Source organism: Salvelinus namaycush, chromosome 7 (genome assembly GCF_016432855.1).
Source record: "Salvelinus namaycush isolate Seneca chromosome 7, SaNama_1.0, whole genome shotgun sequence".
Classification (NCBI taxonomy): domain Eukaryota; kingdom Metazoa; phylum Chordata; class Actinopteri; order Salmoniformes; family Salmonidae; genus Salvelinus; species Salvelinus namaycush.
The window spans coordinates 48005518-48024146 of NC_052313.1; the positions used below are offsets into that span (position 1 = coordinate 48005518).

At 42.3% G+C, this 18629-nt stretch overlaps 1 protein-coding gene across 1 annotated transcript in view; it reads right to left on the bottom strand.

The window, feature by feature from the left end:
• Window positions 1-2287: 2287 nt before the first annotated feature.
• LOC120050762 (multidrug resistance-associated protein 4-like) overlaps window positions 2288-18629 on the bottom strand; it is a 39042-nt gene continuing 22700 nt past the window's right edge. Inside the window, exons 12-29 of the mRNA XM_038997319.1 lie at window positions 18447-18541; window positions 18257-18343; window positions 15205-15301; window positions 14774-14992; window positions 12975-13112; window positions 12745-12782; window positions 12538-12644; window positions 12243-12389; window positions 9706-9785; window positions 9341-9491; window positions 8973-9203; window positions 5142-5242; window positions 4407-4754; window positions 3835-3924; window positions 3541-3713; window positions 3260-3365; window positions 2603-2737; window positions 2288-2356 (exon numbers count right to left, since the gene is read on the bottom strand). Coding sequence (XP_038853247.1) covers window positions 2288-2356; window positions 2603-2737; window positions 3260-3365; window positions 3541-3713; window positions 3835-3924; window positions 4407-4754; window positions 5142-5242; window positions 8973-9203; window positions 9341-9491; window positions 9706-9785; window positions 12243-12389; window positions 12538-12644; window positions 12745-12782; window positions 12975-13112; window positions 14774-14992; window positions 15205-15301; window positions 18257-18343; window positions 18447-18541 — 2412 coding nt within the window. The remainder of the gene's footprint in view (window positions 2357-2602; window positions 2738-3259; window positions 3366-3540; window positions 3714-3834; window positions 3925-4406; window positions 4755-5141; window positions 5243-8972; window positions 9204-9340; window positions 9492-9705; window positions 9786-12242; window positions 12390-12537; window positions 12645-12744; window positions 12783-12974; window positions 13113-14773; window positions 14993-15204; window positions 15302-18256; window positions 18344-18446; window positions 18542-18629) is intronic.

Sequence of the window (18629 nt, forward strand, 5' to 3'; positions counted from 1 at the left end):
GTGCCTTTTTATATTCAGCATTGATCCTCATCGTCAGGTCTTGTCAGATGAGTTTACATGAATGAATATCACTTCTATTTCTGAGTGATTTAAAGGCTAGATTCAATCTGTAGCGCAGAAGATCCCCATTATAGCATGATTGAAATGTAAAGGTCCTTTCTGATTAAGCTGACGAGGTGTTTACTTTGAATACAGTCCCTGTGCACGCGGGAACATAGGAAATTGCGCTATAGCGTGGAACTAATGCCATACGGATTAAATAAAGCTCCTAATCGACTTGTTTTATACAATTTTTAAATCAGCTCGTTTCACTATTGCAACTGTTGACGTGGTGATATGTTTGTGAGGAAAGTCACAGGACTCATGAATGTGGTTTTCCTTATTAGATATTTTTCTGTCGAGGTCGGAAAGTTCAGGAATAAGGGTTGGGTTAGAAAACAAAAAACACACAGATTTGAACCTCTGACCTTCTGATCCCTGTACCGAGTGCACGGTGCCATCGGGGAGACCACCACACTGGTTGTTCCACATATTTAAAGCTGTTCAGTCCGTTAGTCATGTAGATGAGGAATGTTGGGGAAGGTATAAAAACAAAGGCACATGCCGGATTCAACCTGGCAACCTAGCCTGTCACAACCTGTGTTTAACACCCCCCCATCCCCCTCCAACCCTAAAAGGCTGTTCTTTATTTGACTCTCACCTGCTCTCGCCTCTTGCAAGCTCTGCCCACTGACCATTGAGCTTTCATCCAACCATTCACATTTGTCCTCAGAACAAGACTGGCTAAGGAAAACTCTACTGCTGTGTTTAGACAGGCAGCCCAATTTGGATATTTTTTTCAGGTCTGAAAAAGATCTGATGCGATTGTTCAAAAGACCAATTAGTGAGAAAAATATCAGAATTAGGCTGCCTGTCTAAACGCAGCCTACTTGGCCTTTTATATAATGCATCCTCCTACTCACATTGCGCAAGGTTCTCCTTAGATAATCATGATTAGGAATTTCACAAAGTATTCACTGCAGAATGTCACGGATGATGCATTTAAATACTTGATATACTTGTCAAACCTGTGTATATTTGGTTTATCTAAAGGTGGATAGTGTAACACTGTTTAACTGTGTGTTTGAAGAGGGTAAAGGGAAATAATTGTGGAAAGAGGCTTACAAAACCAGCTTGTGAAAAGGAAAAGATGGTGTGAAATTGAGGCGTTATCACTTTGGTCCATTTTCTTTAGTCAATACTGATTAGTATTAACAAACTCCAAAAGAAAAGCAACTACATGTTTGCTTTGAAGACGTGACATGAGACAAGACTTAAATAAGTTTGTTTGAAATGTAACCTTCATTTTAATACAAACTTCACTGTGGAAAGAACATCCATATCTGAAACTTGAAAAAGAGGTACTATGTTGCTATAGGTACATATAAGAATACCTTTGGGAAAACAATTTAATTTTACATCCACTACAAAACATTTTTTTAAAGCAAAACCAATGGAAACATTTTCTAAATCTAAAGTCAAGGTCTCTATACTGCCCCATTAGGGAATAAGTCAAAGTTCAAGATAAGTTCAATGCATTTTCACATTGACGGGTAGGTATTCCTGCTTTTAAATGATCTAGATTGTCATCACACAGCTTTCACTCATGCAAACAACGTGAGACATACATGGGTTACTCACTTTGGTCAAGTTAATCCTCATGAAAATCCCTGAATCCCTTATAGCATAATGACAGCATGTCTTTTCATGTGCGTACAATGGTGAAGTGTAATTTTCTATTGCACGTATATGAATACACACGCCAATTAGTTCCATTGCCCAGTAAAGTGATTGCATAAACAGTGCAGCATGATGTCAGGATACTGTGCAGTAGAATAAATCAATAGGAGTAGCAGCAGTTCAAATAGTAAAAGATTGAGGCACAAAGTATGAAAATGCAATGCTACTTCCATTGTTGTAACACTCTTATGATTGTCAATGAAAGTAGTATTAAAGATGCAACACACATCAGCAAAGTGTCAATAAGGAAATACATTTTGCTTCCTTATTTAAATAAAAAAAACTGATAAAGCACTGCATATTAAAGTCAGTTCCAGAAATCTTTCCTGATTTTGCATGAAAACAAGTAATCAACAACTTACCATTAAAATTACTCTGCCTGCGTTTACACAGCCAGAGTAATATGAAAAGATCTGATATGATTGGTTAAAAGACCAATTAGTGGGAAAAAATATATAAATTGGGCAGATATCACATATCTCTTTCTGCTCGTCAAGTCCCTGCACCGTCACACAACAGTCTCAAAGAAGGCCATGGCCATTTTTGGACCATGGCTGTTGTCGTTGTTCATATACGCCTGAATGAAAATATTGTGAACTGTGTCAGCCCAACTGAAAATGTCTACCAAGTCACTATCAGAATTCACCAAAAGTCTAATATACCAGTCAAGTCATTAGCCATGGCAATGATGGAATAAATGATTAACAAATTATACAGATTTTCTGGCCAAACTCTTGAATAAATTGTTAGTGCATTGATTAAACTAAAGACATTAAGTTGAGAGAATGTGTGTGCTGGGTTGGGATGCAGTGTTAGTGCTCACCTGTTTGGCTGATTCAAGCAGGGCAGCTGCCTCAGCCTTGCCCATCTGCTGGACTGTCCTGTAGAGGGCACTTTCCTGGTTCTGAAGCAGGACGTACGGCTCGTCAAACTCCTGGATGATACCAGCTCCTAGCACCTGAAGGCATGGTCAAAGGTCAGTAAGTCAACCTGGCTGGACTGAAATTCTATGGGGTTCCCAAGCAGTTTCACTCAGGCCCCTTTCCAGCATTGGGAAACATCCGGTGCCCCCTGTCTGTTTCTGTGGGCACAAGCACTGTTCATGACACAAACTGTTCACACCCCTCTTGGCGGAGAGAACATGTTGCAGGTTTAAAGCTTATTTCCTGCAATTCTATACATTTTGCCATGGAATGGAGACATTTTTTTGCCATTTTAAAACTCAAACATTACAACAAAATCAATAGGCAAAAAAATGTTAGCTGACATGGCCTAGTTGAATTGGACATTTCTGACAAGTTATAAATAGCTCTCTAAGGTCTGCAATGACTGACACAATGAGGATAACTGCTGATGCCCTACCCAATTTCAAAATTGCATTCTACTATTACAACTTTCAGGAGTAAGTTTAAAGCCCCCCCTCTCATTTTTATCTTGTGTGTGAGACAGATTTGATCTACTTGAAGGTAAGAGCTCTCACCAGAATGCGGTCACTGTCTATGATGGTGTTGAGGCGGTGGGCGATGGTGAGCACGGTGCACTGCCTGAATTTGTCTCGTATTGTCTTCTGGATCAGCTCGTCTGTTCTACAGAGCCAAGACACAGTTCGGGAAAGAGACTCAACCAAGATAAAGAAACTCCATCACGCTTTGCTTGACTACTAGATGCCTCCCAGTCGTAAAGCATATCAGCTGCCTCTGCTGATCAGCTCTAAAGGACAGACAGTGTGTGTGTATGTGTGTGTGTGAGGCAGCTCTGTACCTGGGGTCCACGTTGGCCGTAGCCTCGTCGATGATGAGGATGCGGTTCTTCCTCAGGACAGCTCGGGCCAGACAGACCAGCTGCCTCTGACCCACACTGAAGTTGGAGCCCGACTCGGCCAGAACCGTCTCCATCTTATTGGGCAGCTCCTCCACAACAGACTTCAGCTGGACCTGGAGAGGAAACAGTTACTGGAGTAAGACCCCGATGCCACCAAAAGCACACACACTCACACACATTTACATACAGGTTAATATCTCGTTATTGTATCAATAGGAGTCTGAGGCGCAGTACCTCTTGGAGAGCGTTCCACAGGTCCTCGTCTGTGTGCTGGTTGAAAGGGTCCAGGTTCTTCCTCATGGTGCCGGTGAAAAGCACTGGGTCCTGCAGAACAGAGGGGCCACAAACAGAAAAATGTAATAAGCTCTAACAGAGCCATATCTGAAAAGAGAAGGACTAAGGGACAGAGCAGCCACAGAAGATCCTCCCACTGTTAGCGACAGTACATTTGGAAAGTATTCAGACCCCTTGAATTTTTCCACATTTTGTTGCGTTACAGCCTTAATCTAAAATGGATTAAATTGTTTTCCTCATCCATCTGCACACAATACCCATAATGACAAAGCGAAAACAAGTTTAGACATTTTTGCAAACAAAAAAAATTATATACTGTACCAGTCAAAAGTTTGGACACACCTACTTATGCAAGGGTTTTTCTTTATTTTTACTATTTTCTATAGTGAAAACAAACTATGAAATAACACATTTGGAATCAAGTATATTTAATCCATTTTAGAATAAGGCTGTAACGTACTAAAATGTGGAAAAAGTGAAGGGGTCTGAATTCTTTCCCGAATGCACCGTACCTGAGGTATGATGGACATCTTCTGGCGCAGGTCATGAAGGCCGATCTCAGAGGTCAGAACTCCATCGATGTAGATCCTGCCCTCTGGCTCTGCCAGGCGGAAGAGCGCCGATACCAGGGAGCTTTTTCCCGCACCCGTCCTGCCCACGATGCCAACCTTCTCTTTGGGCCTGAACATGGCCTTCATGTCCTTCAGGACCACAGGTCCGTCTGAGCTGTAGGAGAAGCTGACCCGGTCAAAGGTGATGAGGCCTTGGCTTGGCCACTCAGGAGGAGGATGTTTCTGGGTTTCCCAGGGTGCTTCACTCTCCAGCTCTGTGTACTCCACCACCCTCTCTACTGATGTCATCTGAGGACGGTGAATACATTACCATATCAATTAAACAAACCTGGTTCTAATCTCGTCTACCAGCCCACTCTGAGACTGGGAACGTGGTTAACCTTGGTCTTATGATAGTATGGCTTCTAAATTATAAAACTTTACAGAACTTCAATAATCCTCACCCTGTTTTCTTAAGTGAGCTGTTTCAGCGGAACATTCCTGAATTACAGGATGCAATTAAAACCCTTTGATTCCAATTAATCTTATTTCTACAGGTCACTGGCGCAGATCTCTGGGTTTGATTATTTTCTCTGTGGATATTCATTCCCAGGTAAAATCCTTCACATATTGTAAAAGGGCCTGGGGAGCTGAGGGATGGACAATACCAGAGTTAGGACTTTGATGTGATCTTACCATGTTCTCCATCTCTGCACTCTGACGAATGGTCCATTGGAAGTTCCCAAGAAGGGTCACAGCATAGGACAACACCAAACCCACAGCTCCTGCCTCCAGCCCTGATTAGAACAGATAAGAACATTTACTCAATTAATTGGCTACATAGCATGTCATCAACCAGAAGCCATGGATTACAGGCAACATCCGCACTGAGATAAAGGCTAGAGCTGCCGCTTTCAAGGAGACGGACACAAATCCGGACGCTTATAAGAAATTACGCTACGACCTCAGATTAGCCATAAAACAGGCAAAGCGTCAATACAGCACTAAGATCGAATCCTCTGGCACCCGTCGGATGTGGCAGGGCTTGCAAACGATCACGGATTACAAAGGGAAACCCAGCTGCGAGCTGCCCAGTGACGTAAGCCTACCAGATGAGCTAAATGCCTTCAATGCTCGCTTCGGGGCTAGCAACACTGAATCATGCATGAGAGCACTAGTTGTTCCAGACAACTGTATGATCACGCACTCCGTAGCCAACGTGAGTAAGAACTTTAAACAGGTTAATATTCACCGCAGGACCAGATGGATTACCATGTGTACTCAAGAGTTTATGCTGACCAGCTGGCAAGTGTCTTCACTGATATTTTCAACCCCTCCCTGACCTAGTCTGTTATACTTACATTTCAAATCAGACCAGCATAGTCCCTGTACCAAAGAACGCCATGGTAACCTGTCTGAATGACTATTGCCCCGTAGCACTCACATCTGTAGCCTTAAATGCTTTAAAAAGCTGGTAATGGCTCACATCAACACCATCATCCCAGACACCCTGTACCCATCCAATTCGCATACCACCCCAACAGATCCACAGATGACGCAATCTCTATTGCACTTCAGACTGCCCTCTCCCACCTGGACAAGAGGAACACCTATGTGAGAATGCTTTTAATTAACTAGAGCTCAGTGCTCAATACTATAATGCCCTCCAAGCTCATCACTAAGCTAAGGACCCTGGGACTGAACACCTCACTCTGCAACTGGACTCCCTGACAGGCCGCCCCCAGGTGATGAGGGTAGGCAACAACCCATCCAACCCACTGCCCCTCAGCATGGGGGCTTCTCAGGTGTGCGTGCTTAGTCCCCTCCTGTACTCCCTGTTCACCCATGACTGTGTGGCCGCTCATGACTTCAACACCATCATTAAGTTTGCTGAAAACACAACGGTGGTAGGCCTGATCACAGACGAAGATGAGACAGCCTATAGGGAGGAGGTTAGAGACCTGGCAGTGTGGTGCCAGGACAACAGCCTCTCCCTAAACATCAGCAAGACAAAGGACTTGATCGTAGACTTCAGGAAACGGAGGGCCGAGCATGCCCCCATCGACAGAGCTGTAGTGGAGCGGGTCGAGAGTTATGTTCCTCGTTGTCCACATCACTAAGGATCTATCATGGTCCAAACACCGACACAGTTGTGAAGAGGGCACAACCATGCCTCTCCCTTAGGAGGCTGAAATGATTTAGCATGGGTCCTCAGATCCTCAAGTTCTACAGCTGCACCATTGAGAGCATCTTGACTGACTGCATCACTGCTTGGTAAGGCAGCTGCATTGGCTTCCAATTGCAAGGTGCTACAGAGGGTAGTGTGTACGGCCAAGTACATCACTGGGGCCGAACTCCCTGCCCCCCAGGACCTCTATACTAGGCGGTGTTAGAGGAAGGCCCTAAAAATTGTCAAAGACAATGTCATAGACTGTTCTTTCTGCTATCGCACGACAAGCACTAACGATGCTGGGACTAACAGACCATTGAACAGCTTCTACCCAAAGCCATGACTGCTAAATAGTTAGTCCGGGTAGCTATTTGGTTAACTATTTAACTATCTGCATTGACCCTTTTTGCACAAGTTCTTTGACTCATCACATACGTTGCTGCTATTGTTTATTATCTATCCTGTTGCCTAGTCACTTTATTCCTAGTTATTTGTACATATCTACCTCAATTACCTCGAACCCCTGCACATCGACTCGGTACTGGTACCGCGTGTATATAGCCAAGTTATCATTATGTTTTAATTATTACTTGTGTTATATACTTTTCTAACATTTCTCTATGTTATGTCTGCATTGTTGGGAAGGGATTTATTTTATTTCCTTATTAATTATGTTTCTTGACATAGCTTGGAAAACTGTTTGGCCCCAAGTGTAATATCAATTGTTGTTAGGGAACAGGTAATGAGCCAAAGAATTTGAGCAGAAAGATTATCCAACCTTGAATTCCATCATTTTTTTATGTCATAATATATAACCAACATTGATTTCTACCATTGTGTAACAGCTTATGTAATGGAATCATGGGCCCCTTAACTTCTTCTTAATAGGGGGCGCTATTTTCACTTTGGGAAAAAATAGTGCCCAAATTAAACGGCCTCGTACTCTGTTCTAGATCATATGATATGCATATTATTATTACTATTGGATAGAAAACACTCTGAAGTTTCTAAAACTGTTTGAATTATATCTGTGAGTAAAACAGAACTCATTTGGCAGGCAAACTTCCAAACAGGAAGTGAAAATTCTGAAATGGGTCTCTGAAGGGCTTCGCCTATTCAATTGCCTTGTATTTATGGATATGTATGCACTTCATACGCCTTCCACTAGATGTCAACAGGCAGTAGAACGTTGAATGAGGTGTCTAGCCTGATGTGGGACCGAATGAGAGCTTTTGGAGTGACAGGTCAGCCATATTGGCAGTATTTTGCTGCGCACCTGGGTGCACCATATCGTTGTCTGCAATGCCTTAGGTAGACACGAAGAAATGCTCCGTCTGGGACGTTATTGGATACATACGAGAAAAACATCCTAAAGATGGATTATCAACTGAGTTTGACCAGTTTATTCGACTTTTATTATGACTTTTTGAATGTTTCGATCCATGCGTCAAACTTTCATGGACACGTGAGCTCCACTATGCTAGCCAAAGTTGCTAATTCGACAGAAGAAATGGACATTCTAAAACAAAACAACGATTTGTGGAACTAGGACTCCTTGCACTGCATTCTGATGAAAGATCATCAAAGGTAAGGGAATATTTATGATGTTATTTCGTATTTTTGTTGAATATGTTGACTCCAACATGGCGGAGAATGGCTGAGCGCTGTCTCAGATTATTGTATGCTGTGCTTTTTACTAAAGTAATTTTTTTAAATCTAACACAGCGGTTGCATTAAGAACCAGTGTATCTTTAATTATATGTCCAACATGTATTTTTCAGCAAAGTTTATGATGAGTTTTTCTGTTAGATTACGTGACTCTCCAAAATTTCTCCGGACAATTTGGAGCATTTTTGCGCCATGTTCACAATGTAAAACCAGGATTTGTACCTATAAATATGCACATTTTCGAACAAAACATTAAATGTATTGTATAACATGATGTTATAAGACTGTCATCTGATGAAGTTGTTCAAAGGTTAGTAATTATTTTTATCTCTATTTGTGGGTTTTGTGAAAGCTATCTTTGCTGTGAAAAAATGGCTGTGTTTTTTTGGATATGGTGGTGAGCTAACATAAATATATGTTGTGTTTTCGCTGTAAAACATTTAAAAAATCAGACATGTTGGCTGGATTCACAAGATGTTTATCTTTCATTTGCTGTATTGGACTTGTGATTTCATGATATTTATATGCTATTATTTACTTGTGGCGCTATGCTAGGCTATGCTAGTCAGCGTTTCTGATGAGGAGGATCCCGGAAGGGTGATTCGGTAGAGGTTTTAAGGCACTGGTCAAAAGTGCACTACATACAGAATAGGGTGTGACATTTAAGCAATAATAATTCAACCTCTTACCATCTCTGAGGAAGAGGCAGCCGAAGGCGGTGACAGTGACAAAGGCCGCGCAGATTCCATCCAGTCGGAGAGCGAACCAGCGAGAGGTGACCAGGAACAGGAACCAGGACTCTGTGTGCAGATCCTGATGAGCGTCAAAGGTGTTCTGGAATCTCCCCTCGGCTCTGAAGGCTCGGATCGTCCACAGACCTTGGAGGGACGAGGACAGGTGGGAGAAGACGGGACTCCGAGCTGCAGAACACAGGAAATTCATCAACACACACACGCCTGCAGACACAAAAGGAAATCATACACATTAATAGAGCAAATGTACAATTATCATTTGTCCCTCGCCTCCCCTCACTATCCCAGTCAGTCCTGTCACTCACTGGTGGACTCCAGGCGTTTGACGTCCCGTGACGTCTGCAGGAAGTAGCGCCTCAGGAACAGGAAGACGATGAGTAGAGGAACCACAGGAATGAGGATCCAGGGCATGACTGCCGCTGCCACCGCCACCACGCCGATATTCTGCAGGATCAACTGTGGAAAATCGGATACACCCCAGGAGACATGAAGAGATGAAAAGATTTAGATACTGGATTGGGAAATCTATATCCGCCTGCCAAAATACATAGATGTTCCCCTCTAGGGCAATACACTTTGGAGGGATGAACAATTATACAGAAAAGGGTGTGACATTTAAGCAATAATAATTCAACTTCTTACCATCTCTGAGGAAGAGGCAGTCACTTACCTGACTGAAGTCAACAAAGGTAATCGGTAACATGGAATCCAGCTGGCCAATGTCCTTAGAGAACCTGTTGAGAATTCTTCCTGTGACAGAACAGGAGGAAACGCGAGGACGTAATCTACTGGGCAACAACTGGTTGAATCAACGCCGTTTCCCATGTCATTTCAACAAAACAATTAAATGTGGTGGTGACTGATAAACGTGGAAAACAGATAAGATTTTTTTTAAAGTCATCAATGTGCTAAGAATGCTATATTTGGATGACTATTCCCTATTGACATTTGGCCTCTAGGTACCCTCTGTAAGGCCAGAGGTCACCATAAATCAGGTCTTAGTTACTGGTATCTGGGCCCCTGAGCCATAAAATCGACCATGGGTGTCGTAAGCCATTAAGACGTTTAAATTGTATAGTCTATTCAACCCCAAGGTCTCAGCCTTGATTTAATGCTTTGGCACCTGACACGGAAGGATGAAACAGAGAACAGGTAAGGCAAGAGTATTTAGTTCCGCCCTCTCCTCTGTAGAGGGCGGAACTAAGTTTGCTGCAAACTTCTTAGAGGAACATTTCTGTCTTTCCATGTGCATATGTCTGTCTATTAAACCTTTAAATATAGAAGTTGTTCACCTTGTATTTTGCATCAAGCATTTCTCTACAACTTGACCAGTTTTCAATTCCTAACAAACGTAAGGGAATTTTGTATTTTTTTCACCCAACTTTTAACCTAAATCCAATGACGGTGAGATATATTATATACAGTTGAAGTCGGAAGTTTACATACACTGAGGTTGGAGTCATTAAAACGATTTTTTCAACCACTCCACAAGTTTCTTGTTAACAAACTATAGTTTTGGCAAGTTGGTTAGGACATCTACTTTTTGCATGACGCAAGTCATTTTTCTAACAATTGTTTACAGACAGATTATTTCACTTATAATTCACTGTATCACAATTCCAGAAAATGATGACATGGCTTTAGAAGCTTCTGATAGGCTAATTGACATCATTTGAGTCAATTGGAGGTGTACCTGTGGATGTATTTCAAGGCCAACCTTCAAACTCAGCGCCTCTTTGCTTGACATCATGGGAAAATCAAAAGAAATCAGCCAAGACCTCAGAAAAATAATTGTAGACCTCCACAAGTCTGGTTCATCCTTGGGAGCAATTTCCAAACGCCTGAAGGTACCACGTTCATCTGTACAAACAATAGTACGCAAGTATAAACACCATGGGACCACGCAGCCGTCATCCTGCTCAGGAAGGAGACGCCTTCTGTCTCCTAGAGATGAACGTGCTGTGGTGCGAAAAGTGCAAATCAGACCCAGAACAACAGCAAAGGAACTTGATAAGATGCTGGAGGAAACCGGTACAAAAGTATCTATATCCACAGTAAAACATGTCCTATATCGACATAACCTAAAAGGCCACTCAGCAATGAAGAAGCCACTGCTCCAAAACCACCATAAAAAAGCCAGACTACGGTTTGCAACTGCACATGAGAACAAAGATCGTACTTTTTGGAGAAATGTCCTCTGGTCTGATGAAACAAAAATAGAACTGTTTGGCCACAATGACCATCGTTATGTTTGGAGGGAAAAGGTGGAGGCTTGCAAGCCAAAGAACACCATCCCTACCATGAAGCACGGGGGTGGCAGCATCATGTTGTGGGGGTGCTTTGCTGCAGGAGGGACTGGTGCACTTCACAAAATAGATGGCATCATGAGGGAGGAAAATTATGTGGATATATTGAAGCAACATCTCAAGACATCAGTCAGGAAGTTAAAGCTTGGTCGCAAGAGGGTCTTCCAAATGGACATTGATCCCAAGCATACTTCCAAAGTTGTGGCAAAATGGCTTAAGGACAACAAAGTCAAGGTATTGGACTGGCCATGACAACGCCCTGACCTCAATCCCATAGAAAATGTGTGGGCAGAACTGAAAAAGTGTGTGCGAGCAAGGAGGCCTACAAACCTGACTCAGTTACACCAGCTCTGTCAGGAGGAATGGGCCAAAATTCACCCAACTTATTGTGGGAAGCTTTTGGAAGGCTATCCGAAACATTTGACCCAAGTTACACAATTTAAAGGCCGAAACATTTGACCCAAGTTACACAATTTAAAGGTAATGCTACCAAATACTAATTGAGTGTATGTAAACTTCTGACCCACTTGGAATAATTCTCTCTACTATTATTCTGACATTTCACATTCTTAAAATAAAGTGGTGATCCTAACTGACCTAAGACGGGGACATTTTTACTTGGATTAAATGTCAGGAATTGTGAAAAAGTGAGTTTAAATGTATTTGGCTAAGGTGTATGTAAACTTCAGACTTCAACTGTATATACACACTACACCAAATATAAATCAAAACTAAATGTTAAAATTACATCTGTTCCCAGTGGGAAGAGAACATTTAACCCATCTCACCCTAACCGGTTTCAAAGCATTTTGAGGTCAGGAATCAATTCCAAGTAATTGTATTGTACTCAACAAGAAAAAGACAACACAAACAGATTCTATTTCACAGGGGGGTTTCTCACCAATTGGGTTGATGTCAAAGAAGCGTACAGGTGTCCGGAGGATAGAGTTGAACATGCGGTTGTGCAGAGACTGAGCAGCTTTCACCAGCACATTGAACATCACCAGACTCCTGGCAAAGCCAAAGATGACTGAGGCCAGAGTCAAACCTGAACACAGAGAAGGTGACTTGTCACGATTTTCCAAAGCTTCCTCCGAGGGAAGAGGACAACCTCATTCTTACTTGGAAAATATTCCCATTTTTTGAAGGGAAACGTAAATATAGAGTGTATGTAGGAATGCTCTTCCTCTGTATACCTGCATAAATACCCATGTAGAAACTGAGGTCCAATTCTTGAGTGATGTTGAGGCCATTTTGGACAATCACAGTGCTGTTAATATTGAGTTTCTCCTGCTCTCCTGCCCTGCCAATCAAACAGCATTGTTATTTGAATGTTCACAATGCTATGGTCCAACTGAACTGTGAAACAAATAATTAACTACTGTACGATAGATGCTTCTTACCAATAGGCCAGCCACCAATCCTGAAGAACATACGCTACCTGTGGGTGACAAATTACATTATAGTTGGTTCGATCATTGCAATGTCATTGGTTCCAATGCACTGATCTGTTCAGAGTTAAATTTTGCACACATCTATCAGAAGTCAAAATGCTTGTATTTACTGTAGATGCTATGAGGTAGAATGGTGACATATGGCTATTCACTGCCTGACATTTTGGATCCGTTAATACCTCCGCGATGAGACTGAGGAGGACTGTGCCCAGCATAACCAGGATGCTGGCTCCTGCGTTTAAGTACTTGAAGTATAGGCTGGCGCCGATGTTGCCCTCCGATCGGCTCTCTTCTGCTACTGTCTGGACAGGCTCCTCCTGGGAGGAGACATGGACAGATAATACCCTGTTAACTAAGGGACGAACAACCAGGCACACTTCAGAATGAAAATCGTCTGATCTGAGAGCTTATAAATGGGCTGGCAACGTGGGGTTCCCCCTTTCTTCTCTTCGCCCTGACGCAAAAAGGAACTCTGGATGTCGTTCTAGAAAGCTCCCGTTATAGCCCTTAGATATATCCGGCTGTTTTTATTCGATATAGGTGTTAAAGACATCATAATGTTGTTATTTTAAACCGAGTTATATCAGTTTATATCAGTATATTGCGATTTTCGGATATTTATTAGTGCTGCGTTTTAGTGAGTTGGACACGTCTTTGCCACATGGCTAATGTTTACTGCTAATTCCAACGTTGAAGACGACAATCTACAACCGAGCAACGATTCTTTTGGAAAAAGGACAACTTGCCCAAGATTCTGATGGAAGCTCATCAAATAGTAAGAACTATATATGATGTTAATTCGTTGTTCTGTTGAAAAATGTTAAACTCATATTCCGCCATTAATCTCGGTGCGGTCTCGCTTTAACGCACGCTGTATGTCGTAGTAACGTTAATTTAAAAAATCTAACACAGCGATTGCATTAAGAACTAATGTATCTTTCATTTGCTGTCCAACCTGTATTTTTTAGTCAAGTTTAGGATTAGTTACTGATTAGATTAGGTGCCTCTCCCAAGATTTCTCCCGACATATTGTTGGCAGCTTGGCTACTTTTCTCATTGTATAACCACGATTTGTGCCGCTAAATATGCACATTTTCGAACAAACTCTATATGTATTGTGTAATATGATGTTATAGGACTGTCATCTGAAGAAGTTTGAGAAGGTTAGTGAAAAAATTATCTTTTGCTGGTTTATTCGTTATCGCTATTGTTGGCCTGAATCAATGCTGTTGTGTGGTTGGCTATTGTAGTAAGCTAATATAATGCTATATTGTGTTTTCGCTGTAAAACACTTAAAAAATCTGAAATATTGGCTGGATTCACAAGATCTTTGTCTTTCATTTGCTGTACGCTGTGTATTTTTCAGAAATGTTTTATGAGTATTTAGGTAATACACGATGGTCTCTGTAGTTATTCTAGTTGCTTTGGTGAAAGTTGTGATGGTGGCTGCAATGGTAAACTATGATTTATACCTGAAATATGCACATTTTTCTAACAAAACATATGCTATACAATAAATATGTTATCATACTGTCATCTGATTAAGTTGTTTCTTGGTTAGTGGCTATTTATATCTTTATTTGGTCGACATTGTGATAGCTACCTATGCAGGAAAAAAATGGTGGGAAAAAAAAGTTGTGTCTTTTGCTATCGTGGTTAGCTAATAGATTTACATATTGTGTCTTCCCTGTAAAACATTTTAAAAATCAGAAATGATGGCTGGATTCACAAGATGTGTATCTTTCATCTGGTTTCTTGGACTTGTGATTTAATGATATTTAGATGCTAGTATTTACTTGTGACGCTATGCTAGGCTATGCTAGTCAGCTTTTTTACTGATGGGGGTGCTCCCGGATCCGGGATTGTGATGAAGTAGAAGTTAACTAAGGGACGAACAACCAGGCACACTTCAGAATGAAAATCTTCCTTGTGACTGTATCTAAGGGCTTGAAAGGAAGTGAGTGGGGTTTGGACCCACCGGAAGCTGTTCAGCTCCATCTTTAACAGAGTGCATGGAGGAGGTGTGGGAGACCAATGAATTCCGGGAGGAAATTGAGTTCTGGGAAAAGGCGTGTTTGACCACTGAGTGATTGTTGTTGGCTTGTGGCTCCTCCTCCTCGTCCCTCTTCAGCAGGGAGGTGAAGTCAACCCCAGAGTGCTGCAGCTCGGAGTATGTCCCCCTCGCTACCACGTGACCCTGAGACACACACACGTCACACCCTGCCCAACTTCTGGAGTCTGTATTCATATGTAAATGTATATGCCTTTGGGTGAACTATTCAGTTCATGAAGATTGACAGCAGACATGTGTTATGTGCTCAACAAATTAAAAGGTAAGCAGAAATGCACCTGTGGTCATATGTAGGTTACAAAGCATGTGTAGAATGTTAAACCCTGCCAGGAACACACCTCCTTGAGGACGAGGATCTGGTCGGCTGCTTGGAGGTACTGCAACTGGTGGGTGACCAGGATGCGGGGCTTATTCTTCAGAATACCACAGATACACCTGGACACACAGACACATGGAGACAGACAGTTTAAGTGCAGTTTCAACCTGCTGGTGAAGACCTAAGGCCTGTTCTAACGTCAGAGAATCCACATGACCCTGAACATCCTTTTACTTGTAAATGCTATACAAAAACCCATTCCTGCCCTAAAGAAGCAGCCAGTAAGTAGACCTAATCTGAGTCTGGGAAGAATGTAGTTCAGTTGTTCTAAAGGATAGTGGGGTAAGTTGAGCCGAAGGGTTAGTTGAGCCACCCTTTGTTTCTAGGAAACCATATGCAAAATGAATCATGTGACCAAAAAAAGAAACGTCCTCTCACTGTCAACTGCGTTTATTTTCAGCAAACTTAACATGTTTAAATATTTCTATGAACATAAGATTCAACAACAGACATAACTGAACAAGTTCCACAGACATGTGACTAACAGAAATGGAGTAATGTGTCCCTGAACAAAGGGAGAATCAAAAGTAACAGTCAGTATCTGGTGTGGCCACCAGCTGCATTAACCTCTCTTGGGCACGTGAGACGGTAGCGTCCCACCACTTCAACAGCCAGTGAAACTGCTGGGCGCCAAATTCAAATACAGAAATACTCATTATAAAAATTCTGAAAACAAAACATATTTTACATAGGTTTAAAGATTAACTTCTTGTGAATCCAACCACGGTGTCAGATTTTAAAAATGCTTTACGGCGAAAGCATACATTACGATTATGAGAACCTAGCCCACAAGACAAATAATTACAAACAGTAGCCAGCCAGATAGAACAGTTACACAATTTAGAAAGAGATAAAATTAATCCCTTACCTTTTGATGATATTCATATGGTTGCACTCAGCAGACATTCATTTACTCAATAAATATTCCTCTTGTTCGATAGTCTCTTTATACCCAAAAACCTCAGTTTTGTTCGCGTTTTCTTCAGTAATCCACAGGCTGAAACGCAGTCAAAACAGGAAGACAAAAAAATCCAAATTGTATCCGTAAAGTTCATAGAAACATGTCAAACGATGTTTATATTCAAACCTCAGGTTGTTTTTAGCCTAAATAATCGATACTATTTCAACCGGACAATAACGTCGTCAATATAAAATGTAAACAAGAAACGCACTCTCTCAGTCTTGCGCAGGAAAAAGCTCCGAGAAACTTTAGGGTCCACTCATTCAGACTGCTCTTACTTCCTCATTTTTCGGAATACAAGACTGAAACACATTCTAAAGACTGTTGACATCTAGTGGAAGGCATAGAAACTGCAAGTTGAGTCCTAAGTCAAGGGATACTGTAATGGCATTGAATAGAAAACTACAAACCAAAAAAAAAAGTACTTCCTGAATGGATTTTTCTCAGGTTTTCGCCTGCCAAATCAGTTCTGTTAAACTCACAGACAATATTTTAACAGTTTTGGAAGCTTTAGAGTTTTCTATCCAACTTTAGAGTGTTTTCTATCCAGTTATATGCATATCATATCTTTTGGGCCCAAGAAACAGGCCATTTAATTTGGGCATGCATTTCATCCAAAATTCCAAATGCTGCCCCCTACCCTAGAGAAGTTAAGTACTGCAGTGCATCTCCTCTTCATGGACTGCACCAGATTTTCCAGTTCTTGGTGTAAGATGTTAACCCACTCTTCCACCAAGGCACCTGCAAGTTCCCGGACATTTCTGGGGGGAATGGCCCTAGCCCTCACCCTCCGATCCAACAGGTCCCAGATGTGCTCAATGGGATTGAGATCCGGGCTCTTCGCTGGCCATGGCAGAACACTGACATTCCTGTCTTGCAGGAAGTCACACACAGAACGAGCAGTATGGCTGGTGGCATTGTCATGCTGGAGGGTCATGTCAGGATAAGCCTGCAGGAATGGTACCACATGAGGGAGGAGGATGTCTTCCCTGTAACGCACAGCGTTGAGATTGCCTGCAATGACAACAAGCTCAGTCCGATGATGCTGTGTCACACCGCCCCAGACAATGACGGACCCTCCACCTCCAAATCGATCCCGCTCCAGAGTACAGGCCTCGATGTAACGCTCATTCCTTCAACGATAAACGCGAATCCGACCATCACCCCTGGTGAGACAAAACTGTGACTTGTCAGTGAAGAGTACTTTTTGCCAGTCCTGTTTGATCCAGCGACGGCGGATTTGTGCCCATAGGCGATGTTGTTGCTGGTGAGGACCTGCCTTACAACAGGCCTACAAGCCCTCAGTCCAGCCTCTCTCGTTCCTGGTTGAACTCGGACAGTTGTTGTTTCCATCCTGTACCTGTCCCGCAGGTGTGATGTTTGAGGTGCAGGTGGTGTTACACGTGGTCTGCCACTGCGAGGACGATCAGCTGTCTGTCCTGTCTCCCTGTAGAGCTGTCTTAGGCGTCTCACAGTACGGACATTGCAATTTATTGCTCTGGCCACATCTACATGCCTCCTTGCAGCATGCCTAAGGCACGTTCACGTAGATGAGCAGGGACCCTGGGCATCTTTCTTTTTGTGTTTTTCAGAGTCAGTAGAAAGGCCTCTTTAGTGTCCTAAGTTGTCATAACTGTGACCTAAATTGCCTACCGTCTGTAAGCTGTTAGTGACTTAACGACCGTTCCAAAGGTGCATGTTCATTAATTGTTTATGGTTCACTGAACAAGCATGGGAAACAGTGTTTAAACCCTTTACAATGAAGATCTGTGAAGTTATTTGGATTTTTTTATAATTCTCTTTTTAAACACAGTTTTAGGAAGAGGTCATAATTTCATAGTTGCACCATACCTCCCCAAATCATCTTGCTGTTCAATGTGTAAATGTATATTTTTAAACTGTAGTGCGTAGTTTTATGTTGTAAATGGGTCTGAAACTTTGTGAGCTGCTATTTTGTCTCTTGTAAAGTAATTATTTATCTCAATGGGACGAGTCCGGTAAAATAAAGGTAAAAAAAATACAACCTGTTCAGCTGAAACTGTGGTTCACTCACTGTTCAAACAGGTGTCTCCCAACCTCAGCATCCACAGCACTTAGAGGGTCGTCCAGCAGGTAGATATCAGCATCCTGGTACACAGCCCTGAGACACAACAAGGCTTTCAGATAGAGACTGGAGGATATTCATCTATAGAAAGTACCTCAACTCATTTCTACTCTGGTATGAAGTGGAGCTGTGGTCTTACCGGGCCAGGTTCACTCTAGCTTTCTGTCCCCCACTGAGGGTGGCTCCTCTGTCCCCTATCAATGTCAAGTCCCCGTCTGGCAACAGCTCCATGTCCTAAACACAGAAGTGATAACAGCGACAACAGGGGTTAACAGTCATTGAACACAAAGCCATTACAACCACTGCAAAGCTCCTAGAATAA